Here is a 24884-nt window from a genome sequence, read left to right as displayed (position 1 = left end):
CATCCCTTATTAAAGAAATATTAATAAACATGGAATATCCAATAGACATGTTTTTTTCTGAATAAGATGCAGCCTAAAATCCACAGATATAAGGACGAGATGCTAAGCAGCATCCATTGATTAGACATTTTGTGGTGGAGTAACAGTTTTTCAAATTCCCAAAGTTGCTCGTGGATCCAACAAGTTTGGGAACCTTTGCCCCAGGTAAGGTGGCTAACACACCTTTCCTGCTTCTGAAATAATGTTGCCTGAGCGGATCTGGAGCCAGAGTCGGCATCTAGGCCTCTTGCAGGGTCTGCTTCCTGTGCTTGTGTCCCTGTTATGTGATGAGTGCATGCTTGTGGTTGGGAGACAGTCTGTTAGTGAGGATCATCACCTCACCCTAGCAGGAAAGACTGTGGCCAGAAGACTTCTCTGCCTTCTTATTCTCTTTAAGCCAGGCTTGAACTAGACAGGCCTTTAGCAAAGGACACCCTCACATTGTAAAGTAGAACATGTGGCCATTGCATCTCTCCAGTACTAGGAAACGAGAGCCTACGTTTGACAGCTTTTTCCTGTTTACTAGTTGACTTGATTTGAGCCTGCTGTGCTTTGATCTTTTCAATCATATGTTTTGTTTGGACTACACAGCCGCAGAGATCCTAGAGTCATATTTTTATATTATTGTCATATGTATTTTTATGGAGCTTCCTGCTTAGCTTAGAGGTCTTAAATAGCTTCCTAGCTAAATAGAAAATGAAATTGCATTTGAAAATGAAATTATGACCAATCTTCTCTCGCCCACACACACAAAGCCTGGGATCCAAACCTGCACCAAACCAGTGCTGAATGGATGCCAAATGGGCAATGCCCTTTGGCAGTGCTTTTCAGGAACCACCCAAGGCCACTGTCCTGGACACCAAACCCTAAAGTAGGCTGCATAAGGTGGAAGGCCCACCTCCTCTGGTCCACAGGTGTCTATGTGGCCTCCCTCCACCCCCTGTTTTAGGGCTGATTTGACTCTCACAGCTTGAATGCTGTTATTTGTATATTTAAGGTTTGGTCAGTCAACTCTGCAGGCCGGACGGCTAGCAGCTGGACCCCTTGTAAGACAGGCCCAGCCCCTCCGCAAGGACTCCCTGCACCACGCTTTGGCACAGTGGCTTCTACTTCTGCTGTGGTGAGCATCAGTCCCCCGCTTAAGCCAAATGGAATAGTCAGTCTCTACAGGCTCTTCTCAAATAGTACCAAAGGAAAGGATGTAGTGGTGAGTACTCATCCATTTGTTTCTCCTTATGCTGATGATATATGTTTACTAGTTGATCTGATTTGTTCTGTTGTGCATCAATCTTTTTACTCATGCATTTTGGTTCGACTACACTGCTACAGAGCTCCTATAGTCTGGGTGCAGGTTTCTTCCCACTTGTGGGACTACTGCCTGAGCAGATGTGCTCAGAAAGCTCCCAGCAGTGAAAAGAGGTTGGAGAGGCATTTTTGCTGATCTCCTCCACTCTTCTAGAGGTCCTCCAACTCTCTAGAGGAACCTATTTGGTCCAGGGATTGCATGGGGAAGAAGAAATCCCCAGAGATCGCTTCCTCCCCCAATTCCATCAGCAAAAATGCTCCACTGGATTGGAAGCCTTCTGCAGTCATGAGAAACCGTACTCTTCACAAAAAGCTAAGCATGGGTTCCATCTTTATTTTTTTTCAGTCTTCACTGATTTAAAAAAAAAAAACCCTTCATTCCTTTATTTTACATACTTTATATTACAACCTTCAGCTTTCCTTGCTATTATTGCTGAATTCCAACAAACATTGTTTTAGGTATTAGCAATTCCATTATGTTCTGAGATCATGGGAATAACTTGAAAATAGAAAAAGAGTACAGTAAATAGATGTTTCATAGATGTACATTTTAAGTATATGTCTCAGGATTATAAGTAATATAACTTCATATTTTAGTATTTAGAATGCCATCAAATTTTTTCATATGCATTTCTTTCCTGAAAATGGAAGATGTTATCAATGTTTTGAAATAAAATACTGATTTTGGTTAACTAGACATGTATCAGACCTTTTCTTCATATGCTCCAGGAACATTGAAGATCTACTTTGGCTCCAACTTCTTGACAGATTTACTTTCTAGACAATTTGGATTCTCTCCCCTTAAAGCATCTCTGAGGCCTCTGTGGTCTTGCTCCCGTAAAGAAAGAAAAGAAAGTATTATGATGTACACTGTACAGAACGGGGTAATGAACTGGGAGTGTGTAGAGGGATAGAACCCTGGGTTGTAACATGTTACACTACAGGTAAACACTGAAAAAGAAAAGCAGGGAAGAGGTAACATAGCCTGTCAGACAGAAAGATTTTAGTTTCCAATATACTGTTTTGTGGTCCTTGCCATGATAAGGTAGATAATTCCATAATGCCACAGATTACTCCATGCCTCATAAAATCAAGAAATATACTGGGAGGGCTCTTGAAGGAAATCAAGTCTTGATGAAATACACTGAATTAGCAAAATAAAGATCATACTTTTCCAAATGTAAGATAAATAGACTGAGGGCCCAGCTTGCAGTGTGGATTCCTGCCATCAGTATAGAAACATAGAAACATAGAAAACAGAGCGAGTCAGAAGGGGTCTCCCGGGCCATCTAGTCTGACCTCTAAGGTATAAGGTAGAGGTGGGCAAAATGCAGCCTCTGGGCAGTATGGGGTCTTCACTGCCCTTCTGTTGGACCCCCACCAAACAGAAGGTAGCAGAGGCCACATATAGCTCATGGGGGTTGCAGGATGGCAGGGGAAAACAAGCAGTGGGTTTGCTGGACACTGGCAGCAAGATAGCAAGAAAACAGTTGCATTTAGATTTGTTTTAAAACTGAACAGGCCCTTTTAGTTATCAAAGTGGGGGCTGTGGTCACAAGTCAGGAGCAGGTGATCCAGATCCAAAGGGTCTGGACAGGCTGTGGAAGTGGATGGGGGACAACATGGTGGCATCCAAAGTGGATAAGTGCAAGGTCTTGCACTTGGGACACAGGAAGAGGTGTCACAGGTACAGGATGAGGGACAAGTGGCTGGAGAGCAGCACTTGTGAAAAGGATCTTGGGGGTCTTGTCGACAGCAGGCTAAACATGAGCCAGCAGTGTGATGGTTAAGAAGCAAACCCCATCCTTGGATTTATAGCCAGAAACATGGCTTCCAGATCTAGGGATATTGATATTGTGCTGATCCTGCTCTACACAACTCTGGTGTGCCCACAGCTGGAGTACTGCATCTAGTTCTGGGCTCCACTTTATAGGAGAGACATAGCTAGGTTAGAATCAGTTTGGCACAGTCACACGAATGGTAGCCAGGTTGGGAGGGATGATATATGAAGAGAGATCGATGGAACTGGGTCTTTTTTCCTGGGAAAGAGGAGATTCTGAGGGGATCTTTTAGTAACTTATAGGTATGTGAGGGGATGTCATGTGGAGGAGGGACGTGACCTGTTCTTCTCTGCAATGAAGCAAAGTTCTGAATCAGCGCAGAAGTGCCCCAAGTCCTGCCTTGCTTAGTTTACTGAAGACTTCCTAACCTTGCCTAATATATAATAATATGCCTAACCTTGTATTAATAAAAGATGGAATATCATACAATAATACATAATTATTATTACAGTTATTGTTACTATTCTCTTCATTGTCATTCTCTTTAAAAAGACCCAGAGCTACTTACAGCAAAACAAAATTATTAAAATGAATAAAAGATAAAATACTTAAAAACAATTTCCAATACAATCTAAAACATAATAAAACAACCAGAGCAAAAGCACTGTTCATCATATGCCTTCAAATGCCTGGGAATAAATTGTCGCTGATAATAACAGTAAATTGATGATGATGGTTTGTTTTTAGATTTTCATCCTGTTTTTTTCTCACAAAGAACTCAGAGCAACTTACATAATTCTCCTCCTGCTGCTCTCAGTCTTATCCCCACAACAAGAGGTATGAGAGTCTGTGACTGGCCTGGAGTCACCCAGTTGGCTTCATGGCCGAATGCAGACTAGAACCCAGGTTGCCTGAGTCCCAGTCCTGCACATTTAACAACTACACCACACTGGCTCTCATGTTTGAGCCACTGAGGAAAGAGTTCCACAGTTGGGCTGTTCCACAGTCATGGGATCACCACTAAAAATGCTGTCTCCTTCAAATATTGATAACAGTGGGCAGGTTTACACAACAAGACAAACCACAGTGGTTGCTTGCGGAAGATGGTCTGTAGGGTCATCTGAATCCTGTCATAGCATTCAGCATCATATATTTGGTTTTTAGAATCCATAAGAAATAGCAGTCTTTTCTATGGCTTCTATGAGTCCCCATCATTTTCCTGTTCATCCAAACCTGGTAGTGTTGTTTTCATGGTCCTGGAATGCAGTTGCAATATTTTCCTTGAAAAAGTGGCAACTGCAGGAGCTGTTCCAGCCAATCCAAGCATTGGACTGAATTTCAAGCACAGTGGCTGATGGGATATGTGCCAAAAAAGGCTGGAACCATGCTAGTATAGAAACCATTTAATCTCCTGACAGGTACATCCAGCCAAGAATCTGCATATTAATTAATAAAAGCTTTCCCTCACCCATATCTCAGGATGGTAATACAATAATAGCATATGATGAGTTTCCTTGCCCTGACATGTGAACCCAGCCAGTGTGTGTGGAAGTTCGTACCTGGAGAGGAGCTTTGTCAGGTGTGGTAGTCTTACTCTTTGTTAGCCTACTATTCATGGACTACTTACTTAACCTGCATTTCTGTTTCCTCCAAGCAGCTGTCAGAAGGAACTGCCACCCAGCAAACAATCCATGGTCTGAAGCCTTTTACCACCTATTCCGTCGGGGTGGAGGCCTGCACTTGCTTCAACTGCTGCAGCAAAGGCCCCATGGCACAAGTCACTACTCAGCCAGCTCCCCCTGCAGAACAGCCTCCTCCCCACGTCCACAGCATGTCGTCACGGGTTGCTTCTTTTCAGTGGGATGCGCCTCAGGAACCCAATGGCATTGTGGGGAGGTAAGAAAGGGAATATAGTTAGTGTGGATGCTAAAATCTATGTCAGCTAGAATATATAATTGATTTTAAAAGAGCTGTCTTCCATTATCTAGACAACCTTAATGACCATCCAAGGCATCAATAACTGGGAAGTGTCTCAAGGATTTTTTGCATCAATATTTTTAGCAGCATGTATAAAAAGAAGGGGGATGGGATTTTTCAAGACTACCTGATTCACACAATGCCCTTTTATGTCCAAGGCTGCCTTGGTTGGAGATGTTGGCCCAGTCAAACAGAGTGCATGAATAGCCTTGTAAAGGACACCAGAATCCTAGCAATGAAGTGTTCAGTGGAGAGAAGGCACAACTGAATCCAATTTATGTCCACATGCAAGCAACTCAATAACAAGTTTTATTTGGCATGGTATCAAATATTTGCAAACAGCCATGGCTGTTCGTTTGAGCTGGAGTTTGTGTATACATAGCACATGTTTGTTCATCTGTAGATTGCCAGCTAGATAAGTATCAACAATGGCCTTTTGTCCTTGGCATCTACATCAGATGGCATATAGTTTAGAAATCATTACCATCACAGTGATCAAAACATTTAAACTAGTAAATAGCAAATGTTTTCAGTGTTTTGTGGATGCCATCAAGCTTGGTTTTTCTTAAACAAATGAGGAACAAGTATCATTGTAGGATATTAATTATATGCTCTTTTGGTACTAACTGTCTTGGAAAGATCCCAGGAATGTAAGAACTAAGTGCTTAGAAATGTGTTCTGAATGTGTAGTGATTTGAAATACATTTTTCAGATTTATGACATATTAGTGTGCAACCATTTTGATTCTTGACAATACGATACTGGTGCTTATGAAATAATGAGATTGTTGTTTGTTCCTAGCTGCCTGAAAGATAGCACTGTTGTACTTCATTCCAATACTGGCATTTAGTTGTATATAATCATCTGTGGGCATTTTATTAAGAACGTAAGGAAAGCTGGGCTAGACAGGCCAAAGGTGCATCTAAGACAGCATCTGTTTGTATGGTAACCCTACACGGTTTCCTTCAGGTAACCAACCATGGGAAGTAGGACACGAGTACAATAGCTCATGTTCCGCAGTACCTAGCATTGTCCCGCATTCAAATACTATGCATCCTGTATAGAATTCTGCAGTAATTATAGGTGCAATTCTACCCATGTTTAGACAGAAAGAAGACCTATAACTCCCTCATGCCCCAGCCATGCTGTCTGGGGGCTGCTGGGCATTGTAGGACTCTTTTTTTCTGTCTAAACCTGCATAGGATTGTGCCTTCAGTTGACCAACATCCAAACTTGGTTGGAATGGTAAGCATCTGCTTCCCACCACTGTGCTACTCACCAGTGCCACCATTTTCCCTTCAGATATGAACTCCACATGTACGCTTCCTGTCCTGCTCATGTACAGCCAATAGAAAGGACTTGTAAAGCTGGCCCAGTTGAAGTGAGATATGCAGGGAATGGTCAGCATTCCAATGTCAGTGATCTACAGCCTTATACAACCTACAAGCTGAGAGTGGTGTCCTACAATTCAGCAGGCAGCACTGCTTCAGAATGGATCAGCTTTACCACACAAAAGGAAGGTAAGTGTGCAGGAGAACATTCTGTCCAAGTAATTTAGGAGTGTATGACCAATGCATTCTGACCTCTGGTTTCTACCACCTCCAGAAGTAGTCCCATTCTGACTGGGCTCCATGTAGAGGACTGAGCAATCCTAACATTGTTCCAGAAGGGCACCAAATAAGTTTTGATGTTACTATCCCCTGACAGCTGTTAAAAGACTCAAGTGAGCTTTCCTCACAAAACAGGGTTGATCCATATGCACACACTGTAGATCTTTATGTTGTGAGCCGCCCCGAGGCTTCGGCGAATGGGGCGGCATAGAAATGTTTTAATTAATAAATAAATAAATAAATAAATAAATAAATCTATCTATCTTCAGGATTTTGACTGTCCCCCTGTAGATTCCAGCACCTTCCATTTTTCCACTCATTCTTGAGGCTTTAGGTGTATGAGAAAGTAGAAAAGTGCAGCCCACCACCTTTTTGCTGACATTTGCGTTTGGCAGCTGTCAATCATTGGGCTTTATTTTGAAAGCTCGGATTCAGGCAGGAGAAAACAGAATGATTCAGAAAGGGATGTACATAGATTTAATATTTGTTATACATCCCTAATCTAGGCATAAGCCTTAGGTATATGAAAATTCCATTTAATAGTTTCTATGAAATGTTTCTATTTTGTATAAAACTTAATATTCCTTACTATTAATCTGGTTCCAAAGCATCTGTATCAATGCAATGACACAATGTCACATTTGAAATTCATGCCATAGTTTTATCATGTAATTATAAGATGGTTCCTTAGCATTTAGTGGAATATTTTTGCTTTCTTGATATGAATGTCTTTGAGTGTAGACACAAACTGTATCTAATATGCAGGATAAATTCTATCTACACCTCCACACAATGGCCAAAGACCACAAGCCAAATAGCAAATAGGACGGAAGCCTTAGCAAATATAGGACATGACTCAGAAGCCCTTGAGAAGGGACTCTCCATAATTCATTGAAGCTATGCATTATGAAGATTGTAGGATTGAGTAACTGCTATGATTAACTAGATACAAGGGCAGAGAAAATCCCATCATTTTAGCAATTATTTAACAAGGAGCTTTGTTAGTCATCCACCATCTGAAGTCTTCCACTTTTTCTTATATAGCTGTTTTGTTACAACCTGATCCTCTAAGAACAGTTCCACTGGTGCTCTGGTGGGGTGCTCTCTTGCTTCACTGCTCTGTACACGTCCATCCCATTTCCTTTCTATACTCTGATACAGCCACAAAAATCACTAGTTCTTGGCAAAAGGACACCAGCACCATTCCCAGGTTCTGGTTCTCTTGTTACATCATTTTTAGACCAGTAGTTACTGTATGGAGGATTACCTAAGGAAGGTAACAGAAGGTAGCAGAGGCAAAGATGTTGGAGACTTTTATTTGGTCCACACTTTTAAATAATTAGGATGATTCAGAATGCCACTATCATTCAGCTTGCACACCATTCTGCATTTAGTAATGCAGTTTTCAGCTGAAAAAATGCATGCAAGAATTAGTATCTTCTTTTGGGGAAGGGGTGTTTAAAAATCCTAAAACAGAACAGAATGGTCTTATGATTTGCACAAATATGAAACTGACACAGACTGGAAATGTTCTGAGCCATCCATATCTAACAGGAAGTGGAGAGGGGACAATCCAACTATTTGTTTGTTCAAGTGGGAGTGATTTACCCTGACACCCCAAGAAAGTCCTGTACTAGTGTGCTATAGGCCAAAGGTATTGATAAGCACCCAAGAAACTATAATATTGCTACTTTGGTCAACTTGCCTTTGAAGACCATTATTTGGCGGAAGCTGTGTTTGGAGGGTTTCAATTACCTGGCCAAACATTCATGCCATCATATTTCAATATATTACAGTTTTCATGAACAGCTTAATTTTGTGTTAAAGTTACTAAAAATTAGTGAACTGAAAAACAGACTTCTCTGCAGCTTTACTACAATGGTTCGCAATGAAAGGTTGGCCTCCTAGGAGCCATCATTACAGGTCACACTGATTATATAGTCTAGTTAGTTAATTACTGTATTAATTTATTCAGCTTGTTAACTCCATCAGCTCCTCAGATCTGTGGTGTGAGCACTGTGCTTCTTTGTTTCTCTTTCCTTGATAGGTTCTGAAATGTAATTAAAAAACAAGTCGCTGGTTTACAGTCTTTCTTCTCTGCTTCAGTGCAAAGCCAAAATCATGACAAATTAATATGCCTGCCCCGTGTGCATGAACACACTTTCATCTAATATAGTATTTAGAGACCACATTTTATTGTATAGTAATGTATTACGCTGTTGATTGATTATCTGGAGCCATGAATTATACTATGTTAGATGGCTGTTAGTAAGCTTTCCATTTTATTTTTGAAAATGATGCTTTGAGGAGGAAAAGAGCAAGCATAAAAGCAAATAGAGGCCAAAAAGATTCACTACCCAAGACTTAGTGTTTGCTAACTGAGAAGCAGGAAAATCTCACTGTGTCTTTAGATTGCCCTTGATATGGATACTATATGAAAATTAGTTTCCTTGTTGGTGTATTATTGAAGAAAAATTATGGTATTGGGGTTGCTTAAATTTTGTCGCATTTACCAGAACACTCACAATTACAGCAATTGCAACTGAAATCTGGTTATAACTATATATTCCCCCTTTTCATCCAAGGAACGGAAGGAGCTTACAGGGTCCTCCTCCATTTGATCCTCATAACAATCCTATGACATAGATTAGCTTTGAGTTACTGGCTCACCCAGGGTCACCCAGTGCACTTCGTGGCTGACTGGGGACTAAACCAGGACCTTCCAAGTCCCTGTCCAACACTCACACCAATACACCACACTGACTGTTAACAGTTCCTCGGAAGCTGGGAGAATGGAGAGCCATGAGTGTACTTACTTCTTCCTTCTGCAAGTTCTGCATAACAGACTTATGTACACAGAGATGTGGGTGTAGTCTTATGGCCTGCAGACAAAGTGAAGATGGCCATGGGAGGACTTGGAGTGCCATTTGTGGTCTTGGAGAGATGCACCTGATCGGAACTGACACTCCGAATTTGGAGCATCTTCTGACCACCCTTACAGCAAGCACAGAGAGAACTATGCCAGCTGTGGCTCCAAGTTTGCAATGGAGACCTTGGCAATGGGTTTTTCTGGGCAGGGAGGAGACAGATTCTATCAGCATATGCAATACTTCTCAGTCAGCTCTTCCTCAGACTCCAGAATTAGACATCTAAGTGTTCTGCACAGGGGGAAGAATGTGGAAAGGCCTTTGCAAACCACAAATTTCTGGAAAGCTTAACATTCCAGTTTTGGGTTCAAATTTTAATCCATTTCTACTGCACTTAAGAATGCTGTGAAAGACTCAAGCAAAGAAAAACAATAAACAATTGGAACTGGCAGGCAGCTTGACAACAGCATCTGCTCTCTTGCCCACTTGCCCACTGGCTAGTGAGTGGACTAGTGAGAGAAGTGGCAATAAGAGAACCCAGGGGTGCTTGGCTTACCCATGTGTCTCCCATTATCAATCTGTCTGAGATCTCAGCAAGCAGAGAATTAACTGTAGATTAATGAAGACCCTGAACTACCTAGTCAGTCAAATCGTGAAGTTTAGCCTCAACTTCCATCAGCTAGGTGGGGACAGTGATCGACCTTCCTTTCATGGATCAGATCAGGACATGGGTAATGTGGCTCTATTGTGGAAAAGTTAAGGGCAGTTTGATAGGTAAGTGGCAAATAGAGCAGGCAGTATTTGGCAAGAGTCAGGGGAAAGCAAAGCAAAGCAAAGCAGATTTGGAAAGGAGATTCAAGAAAGTCAGAACCCACTCCTTGGATGGTTGGAAGCTCTAAGTGGAACTGATATAAGCCTCCCAGCAACCTCTTCCTGCTTCTTTTTATAGGAGTTTCTGGAAGATGAGTGTCAAAGAAAGCAAGGTAACTTGTAGCCTCAGGTGAGCTTGCATTCCAAGGAGATGCCATTATTCCTTACACAAGTGGTGTTGAAAGGATCATGGATGAATGTATATAGAAGGGTATTGAACATTCTGAAGCACCAGGTAAAAATGGTAGGCATTAGTATGTCCTCTTCTCCAATTACAGCAAACCCCATGCAGACAAATTGATTCTCTACAGAGGTGCCCTCATAATTTCTTTTCTTTCCATTGTCAAGTCAGAAAAAAGCCCTTGGTGCTTATATTGATGTGTTCAATCTCTAAAAGCAGAGGCATTTGTTCCCTATTTATAAATGGATTCCCTTTTCTGTTTTCTTTTGCCAGTACCTCAATACAAAGCTCCATTTACAGTTGTCAGCAATTTATCCACCATCTACCTTGACTGGAGTCACACCTTCGTACTGAACGGGCCACTAAAGGCATATGTGCTAATGGAGGGAGGACAACGCATCTACAGTGGCTTTGACACCACGCTCTATCTGCCAAGGACATCTGATAAAAGTCAGCTTGAGTTTCACAGTTCTCTGTTTTTAGTCAAGTGTCTCGTGTGTATTGAATGTTATGAGATGTATATTTATTTAGACAATGTATGCCCCACCTTTCAGTCAATTCAGCTCAAGGCTGTTTACAACAGATTCCATAATACAAAACACAAGAACAAACACCACACCTACACACATTGCTTGGCAACCATTAGTCCTTTGGGCCAATCGATTGTTGGACTAAAGCATTTGGTTTTGCAACAAGGGGTCAGGAAACTCCCCTACTATTGCTCCTTCCTTAGTCAATAGATGGGGTCAGGATGCACTTCCTTTTCCCCCAAAAATCTTCTTGAGAGGCATGGGTGTGACACTTCTCTTTACCCCTTGGGGGGGAAGTGGGCCTGGTTGGTCTTCCCCTTGCTTTTGAAAGCTAAAGAGGAATTATATGGGACCCCTATATCCACCTCTAATATCATGGGCCTTTCAAAGGTGTGGGGGCTCAGATGGATGTACCCCACCCCGCCTCATGAGTAATGAATCTTACAATGTTCAAGATTAGAGATGATGAAGAATAGGGGAAAGTGGTTGTTTTTCTAAATCTCCTGACCTGACCTCCCTCCCTCTCCCTCTCCCTCTCCCTCTCCCTCTCTCTGTTTCTATCATTTTAGATGTATATGTACCCAAACTCATTTAAAAATCTTAGCTGTCACCACATATTTGGATTTGGATATTCCAGTTGCCAGCAACATCTGATTAGACTCCTCTTATAAAAGACCAAAAGAAAGTGAGATGCTAATAGGAAGCTCTCAAACAGATTCAATAAATAAATAAGATCACCATTAGCTTATGTGGTGGAGAATTCTCATAGCACATGGCTAGTGATGGGCGAACTTGACCTAAAATGAATTGGTTGTTTCCTTATAGCTTGCAAATTCATTCAGATGAAACTCTCTTAGATGAGAGTTCTCCTTTAATTCAAGAATATAAATTAAAGGAGAGTTCTCCTTTAATTGCATTCTGTGTTTCTGAGTCTTTGCACATGCGCAATATCAAACTTTATCTTAGGAACTGTTGTTCAAATTCACATAATGCGCTATTTTATATCCACCTTACTGTTTCTACATGGCCTTTGTGTGTAACATTTATTTGTCATTGCCAATCAGTATATGGAGGTGAGAAATCAAAATGTGTATACAGAGGTGCATACGACCAGCGATTGGTCTGTGGATAGGGTTCAAGTACCAACATGTCCCCAAAGGATATGTGAAGCGTTAATGTAGTATCATCACATTTCTCTGGAAAGAAAAGGATAAAACCAACTAACTGAGCAGAACTCAGAAATGCATGAGTTTAAATGCAAAGTGGGCGCATCCTGGAACTCACTATCTATTCCAAAATGAATACGGAATTTGCAAGTCAAGAGTCCAAGCTCATTACAAAGACCAGCATTACAAACACACACATTTGGACCAACAAACCAAATAATTATGAAATTTGGCAGCATTGCTGTATGTGACCAGACAAGCATGGATGAAGTGTGAAATGACCCAAGGCACCAGTTTATAATTAAGAAGTGCAGAAGCAAGGACAGTGCTAGCTTCCCAAACTATGTGGAGCCATGTCCCTAGGTTGTCCTAAAAGGACGACAAATGCACAAAGTTCCATATGCTCTAAAGTGTGTGTGTGTGCCATCGAAGGGTATCATTTCCTGAGGACACCCCTGTTTATAAAAGGAAGTATATGGACAGATGAGAGGATAACTTCAGAAAATGAAACTCAAGCAGGAAGATCCAGGGGAGGTGGGCAGCAGGAGGTGAAGCATGTATGGACAAAAATCCAGCTAATCTAGAGGAATGAGACGCAGAGATCATAAGGATGCCTGCCCCTCCCTTTCAACAAGGCCCCACGGACAGCAGCATGCTGGGCAGATAGTCTACCAAAGATTTGGCATCCATATGGAAGATTCAGGGCTCCAACCCTAATGGGCAAGCCCACAACAATTTCTGTGTGAAGATGATGAAGACGGCATTGAATTTATTTAGAGAAAAAGTGGCGTTTTAATCTGAAAAGGAAGAATACTCTGAAAATAGCGAAAGGCATAACGAGAAAATGCAGCATACTGTACCTTAGGAGAGGAAGCCTAGTGCCTTTATCATCAGCAGAGTTGTATGAACACTTACATTTAATCCATTTCAAAATGGCAGCAACTCCATGTTTCTTCAGAACACCCACAAAGCAGGAAATCTACCCCAGTGTGGATGACATAAAGCACCCCTTTCTAGACACAGGCAGCCACTTTTGGACATGGGCCAGTCCACATCTGTTGCAGTTACAACATATGATATACTGACTGAACCACTGAACCCTAACCCCTCCCGGCAGCACAGTGGGAACGTCTCCAAAAGCACACTCAAAGCTTTTACCTGAATTGACATAACTAACAGGATTGTCCTGCCTCTTGGAAGCACACCTTAACATGATCAGGGAGTTTGAGAGTGTCAGAGAAGCCAAGAGCAATGCTCTCTCACTAGGCTGGTCTCCAAACAGGGTCACGCAACTCAAAATGGTCAAAGTAGAGACTCCAGACTAAGATGCATTCACCTTCTTCAGGACTAATACATCAGCAGAAGACAGTAGACATCTCCAAGGGTGACCAGAGTAGCGAAACTCCTGAAGGGCAGCTACTGGGTAGCAGTGGTAGTTGAAGGTGATACTGGTGGAAGATTTTTCACAGAGAACAGCAGTGATGCTCAAGCTAACTCTGGTTGGCACTGTGAAGGAGGCAGTGGTAAACCACTGATTATGTCTTGTCTTGTAAAAACCTATAATGAAACAACTGAAGATGAAACAAGAGAGGATTCCAGAAGATGAGATTCCCAGGTCAGAAAGTGCTCAACCAGCTACAGCAAACTACAAGTATGAATGATGCAACTAGATCAAAACCAAAAGGAATATAATGGCTACCATACACAGAGGCAAAAGCTGCAGACACATACAACTGGAACATGAGAATTATGTATCAAGACAAACTGGAAACTGTCAGAAAATAACAGGATGGTTAAACATTGCAGTACTTGGTGTGGGGGAACTAAAAATGTACTGGAGTTGGGCATTGTGAGTCAGACACACACAAAGTGTTTTATTCTGGAAATGACAAACTCAGAAGAAATATGGTGGTTCTAATACTGGCAAGATGTAGCACAGGCAGTAAGAGGCTTGTAATGCAAAGTCTGTCCAAATAATATTGATCAGAATTCTTGGAAAACCTATCAATATAACCATCAGCACTCCAACAACAGATATTGGAGCAGAAATCAAAAACATTCATGCAAACACTGATGGGGAAATTGATAACACACCAAAGCAAGGCCTGTCAGTAATCATAGGTGACACAAAAGCAGGAAATAAAGCAGAAACAACTGTTAGAGGACAGCATGGGCTAGTGGTCAGAAAGAAAGCAGAAGAATGACTCAGATATCTGTGAAACCTACTATCTGACCAGGATAAAAGAGAAGATGGAAAAAAATATGGAAGAGATAAAAAGATAACACAATCCTTTGAAAAGGATGCCCGTGAGGAAGAAGCTGTAATATTAGAAAGTGACCTGAAAGCTACTTCTGAAAGACTTGGAAGAAACCAAGCACCTGTGGTTAAAAATCCTAACAAGAATATGCCAAATGAATATGAACAACAACAGCCCATAGACTAGAAGCTTTTAATATACATTCCACTCCACAAGAAAGGAGATGCAAAAGAATGCAGTAACTATAGGTCCGTCGCACTAATTTCCCATGCAATCAAAGTGATGATCGAAGTATTGCAGCAAAGAAATTCCCCCTAGGTGGTGAGAGAAATGCCTGACATTCAAGCTGGATTCCAAAAATGAAAAGGAGTTCATATTGCAAATATTAATTGGCTATTGGAGCACATCAAACAATTTTTTAAAAAACAGTCTATGTTTTATAGACTGCAGTAAAGCCTCTGACTGTGTGAATCATGTGAAGCTATTGATGGTTCAGAAAGAAATGGGTGTGTCCTGATGTGCAACCTGTTCTGTGGACAAGAAGCTACTGTCAGGATCACAAAATCGGGACAGTAAAGAAAACTGACAGGAAGAAAATTGCTGCATTTGAAACGTGGTGGTGGAGGAGAGCATGTGAATATTCTGGACCAACAGAAGGATGAACAAATGGGTCCTAGATTGAATCAAGCTAGAAATTGCTCTGGAAACAAAAATGATGGATCTGAGGCTGTTGAACATTGGGCACATCATGAGAAGGCAAAACAATAATGCTTGGGAAAGCTGAAGGCAGAAGGAGGAGGGGGGAATCAAATCTGAGACAGATGGTTACATGAAAGAAGTTTGCAAGAGCTGAGCTGGGTTGTCAAGGCAGTACATTTTGGAGGACATTTGCATAGGGTCACCATAAGTTGGAGATGACTTGATAGCATATAACAATAACATCAGCAGGATATTGAGCATGGGTGATATGTGAAGCTTCTGCTGTAGACAGTGATCTGCAAAGGAAAAAAAATGTATTCACAAGCAAACGGGCTGGTGGAAATTAGCATTGTAAAATGGCTTGCAAACACCCTTAAAACCCAGCCACTTTGTGTTATTGAGGTCTCTTCCACAAACATCAATGAGCTCTTTGGCCAGTATTGGAATCCTTTGCAGATGCTGGAGCTCAGATGTGCCCACCTGTTTCTACATAACAAGTTATTCTCTGTACTGAACAAAATTGGGAAGTCCAGTTAAAATTTGATGTATGCATCACAGCCAAAAATTGGAAAAACTTGTATTGGCTATTACACTCTTCACTAAAGCTTCTCAGTCAATGTAATATTATTCTGTTTTGGTCCCTTCTCACACTATGCTTTGCACACCGTCTCATTACTTGCTATATTATATTGTGAAACAGCATTAAACAAAACCACACTCATGAGGTAGTTAAACACCTAATAAGGGCAATATAGATTAAAGTTTACTACCACATGGTGATATCTTTTCATATCGAATTCTAGTGTGATGCATCATTAGACACTGTACAGTAATTATTAGGTTTTGTGTGTATAGCAAGTTAACAGACCAAATTTACATTTTTGGAATTAAACACATATGACAATTCACTCCTGTTTATTCAGTTTTATGGTTATATTTGTTTCTTACAACCAGTTAGTATGAATCTTGTTCTATATACCTTGAACTGAGAATTTACAAGAGCAGATTATCATATGAGAACTGTTTTTAAGACAAGGAATGGTGCTTCCTAGTTCTAAATGGTCTACATTTATTGTCTGTTGCAAAATTGCATAATATACGTGCTTACAATGTTCCACTTTGGTAGCATGTCTCATTATGGCCACTGTCTTCAGCAGGACATATCCACTGAGAATTTATTTTCAGCGTATGATGGCCAACTGTAGTCTACATGCTTCTGAGCTTCTCTCAGAGCAGTCTAATTGGTCTGAAGTTCAAGCTATTTTTTCCACTGGTAGAATCAGAGAAACCCAGCTGCCTGCATACAAGCAAACTTGAGGAAAGATTCATGAACCCTCATGGGTGGCACAGGTAGAAATTGGCAGGAAGCTCACTGAGGACCTCTTTTCTCTCTCCATCTCTAGGCAGGCCCTGGGGTGAATGAACACTGGCCATAACTGGAGGCTCACATATACTTCAGTACTTATACCTAGTTACCCCTTTCCTTCTGAGGGCCTTTTGCACAACAGGAGAGGATGAATGGATGCATTAAATGGGAGGCTAGCACATACCACAGATTGAAAATAATGGCCAACGCAGTGAAATATTAGTATCACAAAGGAACAGCCAGGGAGCGAACGGAAGGAAAGAAGATTCTGTTCAGCAATGCGAAATGCCTCTTGTTCATGCAGGTGTACCTAGACAGCTGGTGACAGATCATGCTTCAGATGTTTTGCAGAGTCACTCTATTTTATTATTTCTTGTTTTATTTTCCATTTTTATGTGTTATTTTATTATTGTCTGTTTTTATCAACTGTTTTATAGCTGTTTCAGATTTTTAAAGATTTTTTCTGATTTTATGTATTTTTACTGTATTTTATCATCTGTTTTTATGGACTGTGTAAACTACCCAGAGAGCTTTGGCTGTTGGGGAGGATAAAAATTAAATAAATAAAGTTTTAAGATAGGCATTGCATGGTTAGATAGATGATAGAGAGATGATTGATAGATATTTGAGATGTGGAGAGGTTTACATTTTTAATCAGTCTCTTTTGTTCAGACTATTTATTTCAGGTATCCTGCGTCACTGATGAAGGGAGTGCTGTGACACCTGTGATCAAATACAACACTGCTACAGGACTGGGTAAATTCTTAAAGCAACATTCACACCATTGTGTGTGGATTTGCTGTTACATATTGGTTAATAATATAATGCAGTTTGCGATAGTACTATAGAAATGGAAAATTTATGCCATCCTATAGTGTGCAGGAAGCCTATGGCCCATATATGCCCCCCTTCTATTTCGCAGCCCCCGTCACCACTTGATGTGCTGTTTGTTGGTAACATTTCCCCTTTAAAACAAGGTATGCGTCTGACATGCCTTCTTTTAATGGTAGATTGTAATCTTCCAGGAATGTGATTTGCCTTTAAAGCAATCATGAAATGATTTCAATGGATTGTCCCTCTTTTCTTGCTGCCATTCCCACCACAGTGCCAACATTTGTTGTCAGCTCAGTAGCATGGCAGCCATTTCAGCAGTGGGGTGGAGAACGTGCAGCCACGGGTGGGATCCAAGGGGTAAGCAGTGGCTCCTAGCGCCTCCTGCCTTGCATGATGCCAGCCATGCAGAGCCCAGTCCTGATTTGCCTAAGGAATGGATCCTGCCCAGCACCTTCAACACCTACCCCAGAACCTTGCATCATGCAAGAACAGCAAAGAAACTTGTCAAACAGTGTGCTATAGTTGTGATAAGTTATGTCCTTCAGTTAAATTCCTAATAATAATCTTGCTATGGGGAAGGTGAAAATCCTATGCCCACATTGGCCATTGTACAGTCCTATCAACTGATCCCTAACTTAGCCCATAGCAAGATGAAGTTGTCATCTTAGGAGCAAGTGGGTGGCCAAGTCAGCATTACCAATGTTGAAGGCACAGAGTGGGCCTGAATTTAGAGGCAGAGAGGAAGGTGCCCTCCCAAACATGCACCAAGCCAACAGAAGTCCTGATTTCCTCCACAGGGCCCAGCCTAAGTCAGCCTCTCCAAGCCCTCCAGTGTTACAGAAAATAGTCAGTACACTGTTTGTCCTGCAAAAGGAGGCCAGAGATCAGAGGGGAGCCACTGGTTATGCTAACTGTGGTGTTTCTCTAAACATTTCCATGGCAGGTGGAACAAATCCTTTTCATCAAGCATAGAAACATGAGAAAAGTCTCACTGCATTGGAGCAAGGCTAGCATTCCAGCACTCGGACAGAAGCATAAGAATGTACTGCTTGGATCCATTCTTGTTTGGCTTTGGGAAAATTTTTCAAAAGCTACTAGATGAGAAGGGCTGAGCAGCAGTAGGTTAAGAAGCCCTAAAAAGTGACATCCTTGCAGATAAGTGCTACAGCTGTAGGTGTGGCTAAGGCAGATTGACTGAGAGCAGGCCTGTCTTTCCATCTGTTGGGGCATTGCAAACAGGTCAAACAGCCAGTGATAATAAGCAAATCGAAATAGCCCTTGAGTTTTGGCTACTTCCAACAGTTATTATATTTCTAATGTGCTAAGCAACCCCATGTATGAGACAGAAACAAGAATAAACTTTAAACATTTACTGATTAAAATGTGGAAAATACAGTGACTATAATAAATGATCCGAGGATTGTACAAGGTTTGGTGATGACATTGTCACAATCGTATAAGCCTAGCAGAATATTGTGGGCTATAGGACCACATAAGCTGCTATCTAAATGCAAGTCTTATTTTCTTAACGAACAGAATTGACATAGGCTTTTGTTTCTTTCTGTACCGTAAATTTGGAGGGGAAAGCAAAAGTACAGTGGAATGTACTTGGTCATAGATAAGAGTGGGGTGAAGGCCGGTGTGTTTGGGTGCATGAAGGATGCTTCGGAAAGGTTTGCTAAATGCTTCCAAATTCTAAGCATTTTGTTCCTGCACTTTTAAGCAAGACCAAGAAGAGACCACTGCACCAATGTCTGTAGTTTTACCCTGTGCAATAGTATCTTTTCATAAAGGGAGACTTAAGAAAGATATTATAAAAGAATGCTATCAGAATATACCACAATAGAAATGTTGTCCCATGCCACAACATCCGTAAGGGCTGGGATAGCTACATATCATTGAGAACATCTGCCTGGTATACAGTTAGGTTAAACTAGTAATTAATCCTGCTATTAATTCTGCTAGTGTATTGCTTATCATTTGATTTAATATTTTGGTGTCTCAAAATATATTTAGAGCTTTTTTTAATGCTGAGGTAGTAAGTAAGAGCAGGATTGGTTTAAAAGTTATCTGTTGTTCTAATGCTGAGGTTGAGCCATGAAACTCATTTGACAGGGAACAGCTGGCTAAGAGAAAGCCTTGCAGTTCCTTTTCTTTAAGTGACTCAGAAACAAGAAATTCTAGGCATCATTTGGAAGTTTTGGCTTAAATCAAGAAGTATGCTTTACTTTGTTCTGTGATGCTTGAAACATTTGTGCCTTGTATATTTATCTGTAAGAGTAATACTTGAATAATTCTGATACGATTTGAGTTAGATATATTTAAATGATGGCTATATTAAATGGTGTAAATCAGGGTACAATTCTATGCATATATAGACAAAAATGAGTCCTACAGACCCAGACAGATAGGATTTATTTCTGTATAAATATGTATCAGATTATGCTCTTAGTTCTTGAAGATTATTTTTGTACCATATGTTTTAGTTTCCTTTGATAAAGAGAGATTTTTATATTCTTTCTTTTCTTCTTTTTATACGGGCACTGAGAGCTGCTCTTATCCATTTTACTGTTGTTATTTTAAAAAATACACAGGCCATTCCCAAACATATGTATGATGAGCAGATGACAGGTGGTGAACAACTGGGATTTCTGGAGAAGTGGGATTCCTAAACATTGTTCGGAAACATCTTGATTCTTCTGATGCAGTCTGCCTTGCGCATACTGAGGTCTAGAATATGTGATGCTCTGGATCTTCCCAAACATTAATTGTGTGAATGCAGAACGTGCACATGTGCTATCTAAACAACTGTTTGAAAATGGGAGCTGTCTCAGTGGTGAGGGAAAGAGAAGTTTAACTCTTTCCATGATCTTGGCAAATATTACCTGTCTGAAGTTGCTAATTCCATTTCGAGAAAATTCCTGACTGGCGCCAATGAAATACAAACAGCAGCTTTGGAATATGAATATTTGTTCAGACCATAGTGCACTTGCATACACAGACACACAGGGGCTGAGGGTGGGGAGTGAAAGAGAGTTTTAAACTTCTCATCTTCCATGGCTTCTAAACTGCTTAGGTTTCAAGGTCGCTCCCTTAACAGAACAGAAACGTGCACATAAATTGTATTTGCGTAATTAACAGTTGGCATCTAGCTTGGCACCAGGACTGAAGCCTGCCTTCAGTTAGAGGTAGCCCAAGCTGAACACTAGTGGGGAAAGAATTGAGAAAAGGGGAAAGATTTATACATGCATATGGTGGAAGAATACAGTAGTATAGGTAGAGCAGGATTTCTGGGTCCAAGGTCCAGATGCCCCTTTCTGGCCATACAGAAAGACAGGTAATGGCAGCTGTGCCATTAAGGATGGCTTGCTGCAGTATTCTTGTTTCCTTCTTATTTTAAATACTTTTTATGGTCTGGGAACACCTGTGCATGTAAATAGTTACAGATGCTAATGTTATTATTTTCACTTTAAAATAGGCTACCCTTTATAGCATGATACTTATTTCCAAGTAAAATGGGTTGAACAAGAAAGTAGAAGAGACAAATGCCGTTTTATCCTTGCACTTATGATGATGCTATGATATAAGTGAGATTAAAATGCAAAATATTCTTCAAGGGTTTCTTTTTTTAGTTAAGGTTGGCAAACGGGTTTTTTTTTTACTCTTAACATATGAGGAACGCACAAGCAGTTGTAAAGGAAACAATGGAAGCAGGCGGCAGGGGGAATGTCAGCTGCGGAGCATGGATTTCTCTAACAGTTGCAGTAACACACAAGACTATCTGAAGAATGAGTAAGACAATGAATAGTCCAGGGTCTAAAATTATCTAGGAGTGCCTCTGCAAGAAGAGCAGGATGATTTAGATTCCACCTCTCTTCCTTAGATTCTCTTCTATGCCATTGCTTCCACTGATACACAAGTTCATGCAAAGAATCCACAGAGCAGATCCAAAGGACTGGCTTTTATATGCAAGTTTGGAATTTCTGTTGTTTGCACAAGACTAATGATATCCTTTGTAGTTCTTTATTCCCCCACCCACAAAGATACTCTTGTTTTTACTTCTTTAAAGGCAACTCAAGGGTTACATTGACTATTCCAAGTTTTTGAGTTGAGCACAAAGATTTTTGCAACATGTCTACTCAAACAAAACAGCCCCCCCCCCCGCCACACACACACCACTAGGTAATTGTTTCATCTGTTCAAGGTTACTTTGAAGTATCTGCCTTAGCTTCAGCACATGCTCTCCACCTCCTCTTGCCTGGTAGGTGCCAATGCAGGGGTGATTTCCAACCCAGGCAGCCATGCCAAGACTTAAAACACAGTCTCCAGAGTGCAGTAAGCTTTATATTCCAGCCCACTAGCATACTGAGCCATCGCAGCACCTTGGAAATGAGCAGAGTGTGACAAACTGCCACCAGCATCTTTCTGACTCCTTATAAAATGAAATAAACAGAGCAAATAGATCACACGACATTTTTTAAAATAACGTATCTCTTCTCCCTCTCCATTCCTTCCCTGGATTTCACAGGTCCCACATTAACAACGCCAGGAGAAAATCATGGAGTGAAGACAAAGCAGGCCGTGTTCTACACAGAGCTTTGGTTTGTGGTCCTAATGGCTATCCTTGGCTTGCTCCTTCTGGCAATTTTTTTGTCCCTGATTCTGCGAAAGAAAATAAGCAAACAGCCATATGCACGGGAAAGGCCTCCTTTAGTCCCACTCCAAAAGAGGATGTCACCAATGAGTGTCTATTCACAAGGAGAAACGCACATGGTAAGATCCAAAGCCTGCACTGTTTCACCAACAGCACCTGTGTGAACATGTTCTCTCCATCATGCGTGTGCTTATGCATGCCTGCGCAGGCACGCACATGTGTATGCACTGAGGCAAGCTTTTTAACATTTGACACGGACTGAGTTTCCTTTGGGTGCAAACGGCCAAGGCAAAACAAGAGGGCTCCTGTGGCACTGGCTATCAGAACCTGGTCTGGTTCGCATGAGTTGGTGTCAGGCACTTTGCGTCCCCATTAGCCGCTTGGCCAACTACATGGTTAAGGCATTGTGCTTGGTCCTGGGTTGCTAACAAAAGCTGCCGCCTCCACTGGGCTGTCTTCCTATCATGCTTGGGCACGAATATGGGGGTCATGTCTTTCCCTACATTTGGGTGGGAGAGGTAGGGGAAACCAGGTTACGTGGCTGTGTGTGCCTAAATGTTTTGGACATGATGCTACACGCAAGATGGGACTCTGGCCAAACATGGCAGCATCTACTTCTGCCCTCGTTCTTCCCACTAGAACCACAGGGGAGCTCTAAAGTGATAAATTTTGGTCAGATGACTTGGAAGCAAATGAGAACTCTCCCTCCCAGGATGTGAAACTTGGCAAAGTTACCAGATTTGAAGAGAGGAGCAGCCGTTTTTATCTGTGCTTTGTGCCTTTCTAGAGGGACTATTGCAGAATTATATAGCCAGCCATTTCTCAGCTCCCACATGGGCTGTGTTTTCCCCCTTCAAGCTGAACAGCATGCTTAAATTTTCCTGTCATTTTCACAGCTCAAGCCTTCGTTAAAAGCATTTTAAAGACTACAGCAAGTCGACAATTTTAATTTTTATGTCAACCCTTAAGGACCTGTCAGTGCCATGGCTACTCCTAGAGCATTACTGAGTTAGGGGGCCAAGCGGGGGCCTTAAAGGAAAATGTTTGTGTTCAAGAATGACCCTCAGGAGCCTGGAGATGCTGCCCTCAGCAACATTTCTATGATGACTCAGGATGGATTGTAAAGGCTAAATTAGGGGCTGTTGAACCAATTTTATTTGGGTTTCTGAAATAGAGAAATGAGTGTTGAATATAGACTGGTTTCTGCAAAGCTTTACAGGAACAGTCACTTGTAGCTGAAAGAAACTATCCAGCACACCAAGTATAAACTGAAAAGTGTTGCACAAGGAAGAAGAAAAATTTTTGATGCTAATGTTTAATCCAGGTAGTTCCCTCACTGCATTGTTCTAAGACGTCAAATGATGGGAAGATCCATCCTTTCCGAGGTACCCCATTCGCTCTAGTATCTGCTTCTCATAGCCTAGATGGGACTGCCTGAGAGCATCCTCATTTTGTCTACATCAACCAGCAGAAGCTTTCCAGGATTTCAGACACAGGAGCTCCTGCACACAAAGGGAAAGCCTGACCAATCAGAAGCTCCCCTCATAGGGAAGAGCCCTACTTATGCACATTGGTATGCGCAAAGGGCTCTTCTTACACTCCCCAAATGTGCTACCATCTGCAGCAGTGTGGAGGGATTCAACGTCACTGTCCCGATTAGTACATGAGCGGTGTTTGTTTGAACAACCCCTTAACAGATGGAGAAAGGAGCCCTCCCGTTCTCCCTGTTCCACCACCCCATCTCCCTGTTCCACCACCCCATCTCCCTTTGGGAAATGAATGTTGAATTGGAATGTGCCTGGGCTGCTTGTGACATGACCAGAAGGAAAACAAGATTTTCACAACTTGGGTCCCTGTCTCCCTGGACTTCTCTGCCTCACCCACTCCATAAAGATATGAATATGCATGGACAGGTTTATCTTACTGTAGTAGGAAATTGATTTTGGATTAGATGGGGCAAGGAAACAAAAAGCACACGTGGAGCTTTCTCTGCCTCCCTCTGCTCATGTCAAGAATGGCTCTGAGCACCTTCCACACTCAGCCACGTAAACCACACTATTTTAAACTGCTGGGCATGCACAGTTGCTGTGCATCAGAAGGAGCATAGGCTGACACTTCTTGGAGAGTTTCTGGGATATGACAACCTTGCACTGAGTTCTTCATGTGGAATATCTGCACTTCTTCTGCATGGACCATAAGGTGCTCCTGTCCATGAGGCCTATAAAGGTTGCAAACAGAGCTCTGCCTGCAAATGCAGACAAAAGTCTGGCCTACCTACAGATCACTCAAAAAACCAGCCTCATCTCTCCAAAACGTTACCCCGATAATTTACAACACTGTAGTACACACAGAAAAGAAAGTTATATAAAGGGGATGTACACAACTGAATCCTATAAGGGGCTGTGACACATATTCACTAATATTTATATTCATATCACCAAACTTGTTTGTTTATAAAAACTTTATAGACCATTACAATAGCTACATGGCTCTCTCGATAGTTTACAACACTTCAAAAGAGAGTGAAAGAAAACATTAAACAAGCAAAATAAACAAACTCAACTTCATGTTTCTCCTCCTCCTCTACACTCACAGCCCTCTGCATGATCTTCTGTCCAGGTGTGTGACCCAGTGGGAGGAGGTTGAGCCATGTGCTTTAGCTGATGTCAGAGAAGCATGGGGGCAAATGCCCATATGTCACCAGAGCACGTTTAGGTGATGGGCAGAGCCCGGGAGGCAGAAGGGGC

General features: G+C 41.6%; 1 protein-coding gene across 1 annotated transcript in view; it reads left to right on the top strand.

Annotated features, from left to right (window-relative positions):
* USH2A (usherin) overlaps positions 1-24884 on the top strand; it is a 579889-nt gene that overhangs the window by 548560 nt on the left and 6445 nt on the right. Inside the window, exons 64-69 of the mRNA XM_044449731.1 lie at positions 1037-1246; positions 4783-5021; positions 6405-6622; positions 10904-11080; positions 17322-17405; positions 22012-22256. Coding sequence (XP_044305666.1) covers positions 1037-1246; positions 4783-5021; positions 6405-6622; positions 10904-11080; positions 17322-17405; positions 22012-22256 — 1173 coding nt within the window. The remainder of the gene's footprint in view (positions 1-1036; positions 1247-4782; positions 5022-6404; positions 6623-10903; positions 11081-17321; positions 17406-22011; positions 22257-24884) is intronic.

The sequence above is a fragment of the Varanus komodoensis genome, unplaced genomic scaffold (assembly GCF_004798865.1).
Source record: "Varanus komodoensis strain SLA01 unplaced genomic scaffold, ASM479886v1 scaffold1, whole genome shotgun sequence".
NCBI lineage: Eukaryota > Metazoa > Chordata > Lepidosauria > Squamata > Varanidae > Varanus > Varanus komodoensis.
The sequence above is the reverse complement of the archived record's forward strand: the minus strand, read 5'-3'. Positions and strand labels throughout refer to the sequence as shown.